Source organism: Colobus angolensis, unplaced genomic scaffold, assembly GCF_000951035.1.
Source record: "Colobus angolensis palliatus isolate OR3802 unplaced genomic scaffold, Cang.pa_1.0 Scaffold247, whole genome shotgun sequence".
Classification (NCBI taxonomy): domain Eukaryota; kingdom Metazoa; phylum Chordata; class Mammalia; order Primates; family Cercopithecidae; genus Colobus; species Colobus angolensis.
Genome location: NW_012115677.1, coordinates 2,335,527 through 2,347,366, shown reverse-complemented (window position 1 = coordinate 2,347,366; position 11,840 = coordinate 2,335,527). Strand labels below are relative to the sequence as shown.

At 34.9% G+C, this 11,840-nt stretch overlaps 1 protein-coding gene across 1 annotated transcript in view; it reads right to left on the bottom strand.

The window, feature by feature from the left end:
• HAT1 (histone acetyltransferase 1) overlaps nucleotides 1-11,840 on the bottom strand; it is a 78,427-nt gene that overhangs the window by 29,373 nt on the left and 37,214 nt on the right. The window contains exons 5-8 of the mRNA XM_011945945.1: nucleotides 5,102-5,281; nucleotides 4,716-4,837; nucleotides 4,111-4,215; nucleotides 3,676-3,782 (exon numbers count right to left, since the gene is read on the bottom strand). Of these exons, the coding sequence (XP_011801335.1) occupies nucleotides 3,676-3,782; nucleotides 4,111-4,215; nucleotides 4,716-4,837; nucleotides 5,102-5,281 (514 nt within the window). The remainder of the gene's footprint in view (nucleotides 1-3,675; nucleotides 3,783-4,110; nucleotides 4,216-4,715; nucleotides 4,838-5,101; nucleotides 5,282-11,840) is intronic.

The following is an 11,840-nucleotide window of genomic DNA, read 5'->3' as shown; positions in this document are numbered from 1 at the left end:
TGGGCGCCTGTAGTCCCAGCCACTCGGGAGGCTGAGGCAGGAGAATGGCTTGAACCCGGGAGGTGGAGGTTGCAGTGAACCGAGATCGTGCCACTGCACTCCAGCCTGGGGGACAGAGGGAGACTCCGTCTCAAAAAAAAAAGAAAAAAAGAAAAATAACTGCATTGCTAATATTGATTTAAAATAACATTTAGTGTATGTGTGTATGGCTGTGTGTGTGTGTGTTTTTGAGACAGTCTCACTCTGTCGCCAGGGTGGGATGCAGTGGTGGGATCTCGGCTCACAGGTTCAAGTGATTCTCCTGCCTCAGCCTCCTGAGTAGCTAGGACTACAAGCTCATGCCACCACGCCCAGCTAATTTTTCGTATTTTTAGTAGAGATGGGGTTTCACCATGCTAGCCAGTATGGTCTCAATGTCTTGACCTCGTGATCTGCCTGCCTTGGCCTCCCAAAGTGAGTATTTTTTAAGACAGGGTCTCGCTCTGTCCCCCCAGCTAGAGTGCAATGGTGCAATCACAGCTCATTGCAGCCTTGACCTGCGGGGGTCTAACAATCCTCTCATCTCAGTCCCCCAGGTAGCTGGCTGGGACCATATAGGTGTGTGCCACCATATCCAGCTAATAAAAGAAATTTTTTTTATAGAGACAGGAATCTCCCTATGTTGCCCAGGCTGGTCTTGAACCCCTGAGCTCAAGCAACCCTCCAGCTCAGCCTCCCAAACTTCTGGGATTACAGTCATGAGCCACTGTACCCAGCTGAGTGAAATTTTAAGTAACTTCTATACCCTCAGAAAAGTTTAGGAAATAAGTATCATAGGAAAATGAGTTACAGTTGAGAAAAACTAATCAGGCCACGTTTTTACCTGAAATTTTCACATAAGTCGAAAAACCATGCAAAAAATTTCCAGTTTTAAATAAGCCGTTATAGACTGATAATACTTTGTTTGCAGTTTAATATAAGGAACCAAGTCACCACTCAATCTTTAAGCCCTTTGAAAGTGTCGGTCTGAAATGAACTTAAAATGATGACACCCAATAATTTGTGACATCCTTCAATTCCTTTGTTTCTATGCTACAAAGATAAGCAACATATTTAAAGATAAAATTTTCTTGAATTTAAATCTACAATGATATGCAGAATAAAAAACTGAGTTTTTTCCAAATTTAATACATCATCTAGCAATCGTTTTTTAAAAGCTTCTCCATATTAACGCACTATATTAGTGATAAAAAAATCATATTCTAAAGAAGGGAAATGAGGTAACAGCACAATCACCTAAGTATAAACAATTCACATAATATTCTAAAAAGCTATATGGCACACCCCAGAACAATAAAGGACATTTAAAGGACAAATATAATTAGCTTTTAATGTACTACTGATAGATAATAATACTGATATGTATTCCAGCCCAGAATCAATTTCTATTGCCAAATGCAACTCCTTTCAGAAGTCCAGAGGAAACAGATCATTGATTCTACTTATAAAGTTAAACAACTGAGATATATTCAAATGCTGTACATCTTAAGAGAATGACATCTTCAAAAGGCAGATGGTATATAAGGAATTGTCTGCCGGTATTTTACCTTAAAATTGAGTGCAAAAAAATGAAAATGGGTGGCAATTATACCACAAACACCCATCCATCAGAAGTAAGATATAACTTAGGCCATCTACAGGAAGTTTCAATTATTATTAGATCTGGCTATGTGTCAAGTAAGCAAAAGGCCATCTCAATATAAAGAATATTCTGGATTGCAAATGGAGGTCCAGAGCCTGCAAAAGAACCACAAAGCTAAAAACACACACACACAAGAATAGAGAAACAACTAAATTACAGAAGAGTAGAAAAATCTGCAGTTTCTTTTGTTTTTTAAGGACTGGGTATGGAAATCTAGGAGAAATAAGTATCTTAATGAGAACAGCTGATAAGGCATTTTTAGTATTTTTAAATGCTGAGAAATGTTAATGCTGAAAATAAACGCCAATACCCAGTTGTCAAATTCAGAAGTCCTTTAGCATGTTTAGTCTTTTCTTTTTAGAGACTTCAGTTTCTAATGAATAACACCAATGAATAAAGGCTACCATTATTGATGACTCTTCACTGAGATTTAAGAAATAAAATTCTTTATCTGCTAATTGGTGCTAAGTATCAAGGACTTTATTGGTTGGAGTAGACAGAAGAAAGTGGTTAAGAGGCTTCAGAGAAACAACCCCTGTTGGCACATTACCCACTAGAGTAGACAAAGACTACTTATGTGAACTCCACATTAAAATCACCAAAAATGTCCCTTCATGTAGCAGCAAGTCTAAGCTCTACAATAGAAGCTAAACAATTTTCTGCTCAACTAAAAGAAGTGACATAGTCTGTATTATGTTTCTACAATTTTATAAGTCATTGAGCTAGTGAAGTTGTTGCTTAAACAATTTATAACTTTTGTTATAAACGAAGTTTAGTAACTACTACTTTATCTCCTGAGTTTCCAACCCATTTAACAGTAGCAGGAAAGTCAGATGAAAAGATAATGCACCTCTGTAAATGTGGAACTCCCTTTTAAAAACAACATGCTTTCCCTCCAGTTTATTATTCTACAGATCAGTTCACTGTTCTGAAGCAACCTCAGTTTTATTTACCTTGGATTACTAGTCTATATAAAAAGGGATGAAACAATCTGCTTACCAGCTTATTTATGTGTTGCCAGTCTCACATCCAGTTTTCCGGTGTTTTTTTTTTTTTTTTTGGTGGGGTGAGGGGGTGGGAGGTGGTATCTTTAAACAAAATTCCCAAATAGCATTTTTTAACACGTTAATATTTTAGTGCATGTTAAATATTATAATTTGTAACAAAGATGTATCCCAATTCAAACTTGTAAGATTAATACATTTTAATACCAATTTGCATGTAACTATCTGGTAAAATATTTTTCATGAAAAGAAAAAGGTAACTTTCAGTTTCATCAGCAATTTTATGAACAAATGTGAAAGTTAGAAAATAACATAAATATTTCTTGGGCCACTTTGTTTTTTGGTGGTTCACACTTTAACATACTCTCATCTGAAACTCCATCTCCTTTTAAAAAGTCAAGTCGAGTAAGTTGTCTTTCCTTCTCCTAAGCATTCTATTCATAATACTACTTCTATGGCTAATCCATACAGAAAGACATTTCCAAAACAAATAGGCCTACATTTCACCTTATCTACTACTGTTGTGAAGGCATGTATTTTAGGAATACAAAACACACACTTTAGGAAATGTGTATTCTATTTAAGAAGTATTTACCTTGACTTTTTTTCTTGGTAAAGTTTAGAATATTCTGACCCTACATGTAAATTAAAGCGCAGGCTGCCTCTAAATAATGCAACTGCTTGCCAAATAAAGTGAACAAATAAGTTATACCATACTTTCAACACATTTATGCCTGACCAAAACTTCCCCATATATATTCAGCTCATTATCTTCAATTTGTTCCATTAAGCACTTCACAGTTAGGGATGTAATCCAATTCCCACAAAGCCTTATGATTTAAAGCATAAACTTAAGCCATCTTTAGATGGCTTAAGCACCCTAGGAAAATGTTGCTGTTTAAAATAGTTATTTCTGACAAAAATACAATCAATCAGTAAGAAGACATTTTTTAGAAAGGCTCTTTCAGTAACAAATCAAATTTTACATACCTGTAATATCAAGAACTGTAGGAAATTCAGTGTAGTATCTATGAACTGTTTCAAGAAGCTGAGCACCATGGCCTTGACCTTGAAATGGAGTCAAAATCAGCATCTGACTACAGTAAAGAAATTATTTTAAAATTAAAATATCATAACATGACCAGTTTAAAACTTGCAAATCACTATAGTATTACAAACACTTTAAAGTTTGTGTGATCTTTTTTCAGTCCACCTTTGAGATACCCAAAAATTATCAGGATACTCAAAATTAGTTTAATCTTCTACACCGTTTCAAAGGGAACAATGAAATAAATCAGTACATAGTCCATGAATAATAGTGATTTTTTTTTTAAACAAATCAACACTATTATAACAAGTATTGGAAACTTCAGCAGTTCCTTCTTCTGAAATAAAAGACAAGGCACGTGTTATACTGCCAATTACCTTACACGTGGCCGGGTTTTGTCTGGGTACACATAGTAATTATAGACTGTCATGTAGCCTACGGTCGCAAAGAGCGTAGCTCCATCCTTATTATACTTCTCAAATCTGCAGATAAAACAGAAAGCCAAGCAGGTCAATTACAGTCGCGCTCCCATGCAGTGTCCATTTTCTTTTCCATTCTCTGACTGAATTTTCAGTGTCAGCAAGCTACTCTGTGAGGGCCCAATGGGTACACCTGCTATGTTCTGAATGTACAATTCACTTAATTGGTGTGCAGCAACTTGGATAAATCAGACCTCTTTACATCACTTCAGTGCACTTGCCTATTATAAAGATGAATAGGTGGCGAGTAAAAGAAAACACAGGCAAAGCTCATTTTACTGTTTAAGCCTACATTCAGGGCCCTAACGGACAACAGCATTTAATTCAGCTCTATTCTCAAGGTCTCCCAAAGCATAATGAAGGACAACTCAAGCCTCATAAACAATAGTTTTTCTTTCCTGGGAAAAATATCATTATACTGTCCCAATAATTGGGCTGCCACAATTAAAATGCTGGCTTTGTGGAGGTAATAAGGTCTACTGTTGCTTTAGAACTGTACTTACACTAGAAAGTAGTGCCATCTTTCATCATCCACGTCAATAAAGCTAGCAGTTTCAATAAACCACATCAAAAAGGTCTGAAGCCTTTCATGATATTCTCGAAAGCCTCTACATGTCATGTCAGCCTAGGGAAAAAGCCAGAAAAAGTCAGGTGAAACTCATCACAAAGGTAAGTGAAAGTCTGCAGAACACAAAATTATCCTGTGGGAAAATGTTTAGAAATCTCAGATTAAGATGTGGACACAGACACAGACATACACACAAAATATATCTTTGTTTATAATGCTGATTAAAACTGCAGTTAGAATAAATCACTGACAACAAAACTACATACAGGTTTCAGGCAAAAAGAAGAACTTTACTCAATAAATATTTAGATATATCTTTACCTTATATATCTGAAAGGTAAAGTTTTCTCCTCCTGTTGGACTGAGAACTGAGTAGGTATGAAGTAAGGTTCCGAATGGCTTGAAATCAACTTCTTGTTCCAGTAAAGAAAGAAAATCATTTGTGTTTGTGCAAAATCCAGGTGGAATGATTTGTCTAATTTTGCCCTCAACATCATCTGCCTAAAAAATAAAGGATATAAAAAATTAATAACAAATTCAACTTTAAGTTGAATATGGTTAATTTCTTTAAAATTGACAAAACCAACACAAATTATAAAATTTTAGTTGAAAACTAAAGAAGTAAACACACAGTGAACTGGAAAAGGATGAGCTTCCTATGCACAAATTATATCACACAAAACTGAGATGAGCATAACATAAAAGTAAATAAGGCAGGTAATCTGATACCAAGTACAATAATAAGGGCAATGCTATGGACGTTTCCGTTATGTAGAAAATGCTGACTATATCCCTTCATGAGAGTCTGAACTGGCCAAGGCAAAAGGCTGCTTATTATTTTATATGTGTCAAAGAAATCATATTATCCAAGACATGAAAAGATCACCAGAGGTAGTGAGGTAAGGCTAGAGTCAGACCAAATGAATAGCAATCTAGATGGGTCACATTTCCCTCATATGCCAAACTCAAACTAAGATGATAATTTAAAAATATACCTATTTAGGAAATAACATAAATTATATGAATGGATATATCATTCTTTCATCCTTAGAATGTGACACAATTCTTACAGACCTGGATTTGTGACAGTAAAAAAGAGACAAGACTGGACAACAAAACTAAACTCGGAGATTAAAATTACCCTTGTTAAACAACCTCTATCAATGTTATCAGCTGAGCAGACTTCATAATCCTTTTCAAAATCCCAAAAGACCACTTGATTGAATACATTTACTACTTCTCTTTAACCATGAATATTTGATGAAGTCTTACAATAAAGTATTGCTGCTTCTCACCAGGCAATAAAACTTAATGAATTGGTCTCAACTTAACAAAACCTTATCCCTCAATACAGTCCCTAAAAGCCTGACATTACATTCAACAAAATGAGCTTGTATTCTATTCAAACTTTTTCCTGAACAATGAGGCCAGGTTTTTACTTAATGGAGTTTGCCGTGAGTTCAGCTGTAATGTTTGTATTGTATCTATTTCCACAAGGACTGACACAAGAACACTTTGTGTTAACTTACTAAGCAGCTCTTTCATACCGTTTACATGCATGATGGGTATTAGTTCTAAACCAAGACCCTTGCTACTTAGCATTCAAAACAGGGAAATTAAGATGCTTAGGACAAAATACACTACAAAAGGCTAATACAACATGCTACTAATTCCTGTCCTTTCAACCATCTTTTAACTAAGTAGAGGCAATGCACCTGCAGATGAATAGCACTTTATTATGATTCAGTTACATTTTAGGATAGAGAACCAGGGATGACGTTTATCACAAACAAGTTTTATTTTCAATGCTCTGGTACCACCAACATTTATATATAATTTGCTTATAGCTATAAAAAAGACCTATTATTGAAAATATAGCTCTTCAGCATTTTGCCCAACAGTTTATTTCTAATATGTACATCAGTCCTTGCAACTCATTCACACTCTAGATCAAATAAATTGCATTTCATAGGACCGTTTTTGTTTATTTTTGAAGTACTATTTGATAAATATTTTTCCTTGCAATTGCTAACGTGAAGAGGCCATCTTAAGCATATTTTATAGAATCAGTACAATTTCAACAACTATCAAGGAAACTGTCATAATGAGGGATAGCTGTAATAGGTGTACTGTGTAGCAATTAAAATCCAAAGTAGTGATGAGTAAAACAGTATAGTATAATGTTAGTTAAGGTTTTTAAAAAGTCAAGAAAAACTACTTTTAAAAAGAGATTTATAATCTATCAGTTTAAAAATCACTTTAAGACTTTCATAGCATGTATAATTTTAACTTTTAAAAACTTTCCTTATGTCCTGTCTTCTCAAGAAGGCATTACAAATCATTCTACATATCTTGCATCAAATCTACTTCAAAGATTTCTCAGAAACTCTAAGTTTCAAGTAGCACTTTTGGTGGTGGGCAGAGCAACCCGAAGGTTTGAGTCCAACAAAGACTTCAAAGGATGCTTATTTACTGTAATAAATATCTTCAAATAAAATATTTTGCTTTGCATAAGTTTACACCTTAAGAATTTTTACAGGGGAAAAGGGCAATTTTAAAGCAAGGAATCTTTATATATTTATATAAATTTTTTTTTTTTTTACATGTCAATGTTTATATCAGCTCTATTCATAATCATCAAAACCTGGAGACAACTGAAATGCTCATCAACTAATTAATAGATAAACAAATTGTAGTATATTCATACAGTAACAAGGAATGGAATACTAATACACGCAACAAAATGGTTGAATATCATAATATTTATGCTAAGTAAAAGAAGCCAAACACAAAATTTGAAAACGGTACAATTCCGTTTGTAATGATGTTCTGGCAAGCACAAAACTGTAGGGACCCAAATCAGATAAGTAGTTGCCAGGATTCTGGGAATATTTATAAATAGTTATGTATATAAACATGTATCTGATATACTTACATAAAATATACAACTTAAAACCAAACAGTTCTTCAACCTAGAATTTAGAACTTCGCTTCACTAAAGGGAAAATGTCTGCATTTCTCTATTAAATGGATTCTGTTTTAAGAAAAAAAATCCTGACTACCATCTTAGAGATCTGTACTCTTTTCTCAAATACATAATTTAGTTCAATTTAAAATATTCGTTTTTCAGATTGGATTACTGATCAGATAATAAAATCAGCACAAGAGCAAAACCTCATGTAATCATTGTTAACTGAATAGAGTTAAAAATCAACAGAAACTTTTTAATTACAGTGTTTGTGGCTAAAAGTTTAGAATCTATTTCTGAAGATCACTGAAAAATTCCCTGTCTTCCAGAACATTATTCTAAAACTTCAACTAAAATTACATAGAAATATAGAAAGGGTAAGAAATTCAGCTGACTAGACAGACCATGGAACTAGAATTTCAAAAAATTTTAAAAAAAGAAACCAGGCTGGGCATGGTGGCTCATGCCTATAATCCCAGCACTTTGGGAGGCCAAAGCAGGTGCATCACCTGAAGTCAGGAGTTTGAGACCAGCCTGGCCAACATGGTGAAACCTTGTCTCTAATAAAAATACAAAAGTAGCTGGGCGTGGTAGCGCGTGCCTGTAATCCCAGCTACTCCGGACTCTGGAGGCTGAGGCAGGATAATCGCTTGAACCTGAGGGGCGGAGGTTGCAGAGAGCCAAGATTGCGCCACTGCACTCCAGCCTGGGTGATAGGACAAGACTCCATCTCGAAAAAAGAAACCAGAACACAACCAGATATGTTTAATTAACAAAGACATCTCTTGCAAATGGTTTCCTAATACTTGGCAATTTCTTTTTAAAAAGGAAAGTGCAAAAGTATTCTAGTTAAATATTCTGGTAGGTGGGTCATGATGAAATATTTTGAGACCGTATACTCTTTAACTATGGTCATTTCAAGTTCCAATGTTCTGTACTTTATTACACATGAACATGTTCATATGGAGCAATTTTTGCATTTCCTCATTACTGAATAAAGCGATATGCCTGATAATTAGTAATCTATTTTTTAAAATAAATGTTTATATTTGTATTTATACACATTTGAAAACCCAATAACCTTTCTAATGTCTTATCTTAAGCAATACCATTTGTCTAAATTTGTCTAGTTATTTTTGAGATTGCAATTAAAGACATGTTAAGTAGGTGGTAACATGCTGTTCTTTACTTGGCTAAAGTGGTACACAGACTTAACTATATTCTAAGACTACCTAAAATATGCTATAAAAACAAGCAAAAGAGATTCTATATCTACTTAATTTTCTCAATCTCACGTTCTCTGATAATATTTAAGCTTTAACTACAGAATGTATTGTTGAGAAATTAAAAGTGTGAACTTTTTCATTAATGGAAAAACAAAGGTCATATTATATTTATTTACACTGCATTAGTATTTTGCTACTTGAACTAAACAAGATAAACTTGTCAATATATACTTTTAAAGCTCTTTATGATATTTCATAAAAAGTATTACTTATCAAGAACACTGTCACAATTTGAAATTTTACTAGTTTACCAAAGATATTTTCATTTCCTCAACATGAAATTTCTGGAAATATGTAGGATTTTCCTAGAAAGAGGTTAAACACTCCATAAAATTTTTTAAATCTGCTCTCATCTACTCTCAAATTCAATCCAATTAGTGGGACACCAGGATAAAATAACTGAAATTCACAGTTAATAGAAACTTTATCCACCTATTTCAACTTCCTGTATCAAACCTTTCCCAGAAATGCTAGCAATTAGCAAGACAACAATCTTAGTTATGCATCACTTCACTAAAAGGCAATGAAATTACCCCCAAGAGAAGGCAGGAGGTTTTTGTTTTTAAGACAAGAGTCTTGCTCTGTCACCTACGCTGGAATGCAGTAGTGTAACCACAGCTTACTGCAGCCTTGACCTCGTGAGCTCAAGAGATCCTTCTGCCTCAGCCTTCCAAGTAGCTGGTACTACAGGAGCATGCCATCATGACCAGCTTTTTTTTTTTTTTTTTTGAGATGGAGTCTTACTCTGTTGCCCAAGCTGGAGTACAGTGGCGTGATCTCGGCTCACTGCAACCTCCACCTCCCGAATTCAAGTGATTCTCCTGCCTTAGCCTCCCAAGTAGCTAGGACCACAAGCATGCACCACAACACCTGGCTAATTTATGCATTTTTAGCAGAGACGGGGTTTCACCATGTTGTCAAACTCCTGACCTCAAGTGATCCGCCAACCTTGGCCTCCCAAAGCACTGGGATTACAAGCTTGAGCCACCATGCTCAGCCCTTTTTTTTTTTTTTTAAGAGGCAGGGTCTTATTATGTAACCAAGGCTGGTCTCAAATTTCTGGCCTCAAATGATCCTCCTGAGTCAGCCTACAGAGCAGCTGGCATTACAAGCACAGAACAGGAGGTGTTAATAAAAGCAAAGGTCAAGGACAACCAGATGAAAAAATCATCAGTGTCTGAATAATCAAGTTTATTGTATTGTAAAATTCAGAATTGTTTCCTTTAAAGATGATGGCTAGTAGAGATTTTATAGGCATCTTAATTGTGACTAAAGAATTTTAGGTGCAACTAGAGCATTCAGCTTGGAAAATAAAAAGAATGGATGATTAAAAATTAATGTAATGACATAATCCTAATAAATAACTTCTAAACAGATGTTATGGCTGCTGACCACCTATGTAGTATGATCTGCAAAGCCCTTATAGACTCAAATCTAACATCCAAAATAAAATTTTTGATATTTTCCACTTAAACTTATTTCTTCTATCATCTTCTCAGTTAACAGTACCATAATTGAACCCCCGTTGCTTGGGCAATGGGGTTCTCCTTGCTTCTTTTCCTCATCTGTCACATCTAATTCAACAGCAAACCTCCAAAATGTTCCTTACTCTGACAACTAAGTCCAGTGTCACCTCTAACACTGCAATATTCCAGTCTCTCATCTTTCACTTTTGCCCCATACAGTGTGTTCTCTGCACGGCAGCCAGAATCATATTTTAAAAATATAAATCACATCATTTATGACCTCCACCTACTTAAGAATGCCTCTGAAGAATGCCAGCTACTTTTATTTCTTGCAAACACCTATCACACAACAGAAGATCCTACAGATCTAGCTTTGCATCCCCTTCAACCATCTCCTACCCCTCTCTCCATCACCATGATTTAACCCTGTTAATCTTTCTGCACTACAAAAATGCTGTATTTTTTAGAGCCTTTGTACCTGCTAGTCCCGTTGCTTAGTAAGTTTTACCCTCAGCTTATAACATGGCTGGTTCCTCCTTCATTATTCAGAAATGAGCAAAATGTATCTTCATAATACTACCTGAATTTGTGTATTTACTATTTTGTTTACTGACTGTTCCTCTTGGCTAGAACGTAAGCTCCATGACTTTGTCTGCCACTGTATCGCTGGCATCAAGAACAGAAGGCACTATGGAATGAACACTCACTGCAAACTGAGAGAAGACGCAAGCCTATGACCCACATATCCCCTACCCAATCGTTTTTAATAAGGGGAAAAAAGTCTTTGTTTGAATACTCAATATAAGTGATCTTTGACCACAAAGCAAATAAGTAACTCTACAAAAAGACATTATAAAATATTGATTCCTTACTTCTAACACAGTATTTCTAAATGGAAAAACCTAATTTTCAAGAATGGAACAATTAGATGTCAATGCAAATACACAGCTATTTTCACTGCATGAAGTATTTAAAAGATTTATTTATAACTAAGTCAATAGTTCCTTTGGAAGAAATCAATTCAGTGCTATCAGCTGCAACTGTAAAAAACAAAAACCCTCCAACAGTGGATTTACACACAAGGAAAAATATCACCTGCATTTTATAAGAATATCTAGCCGGGCTTGGGTCTGGAGAATTTAGCAATCTATATATTTGATTATGAAAAAACTCTATTTTAATAAATGTGTTAAATGCTAGTTAATCTAAGATTAAATCTTTTCAAACATCAAACCACTACAGTATTACTCAGAATCACTTCTGTAGCTGCACAATTTCAAAAGTTATCGTGGGACACAAACTATATTAAAACAAATTTTTTTTTTTTTTTTTTTTTTTTT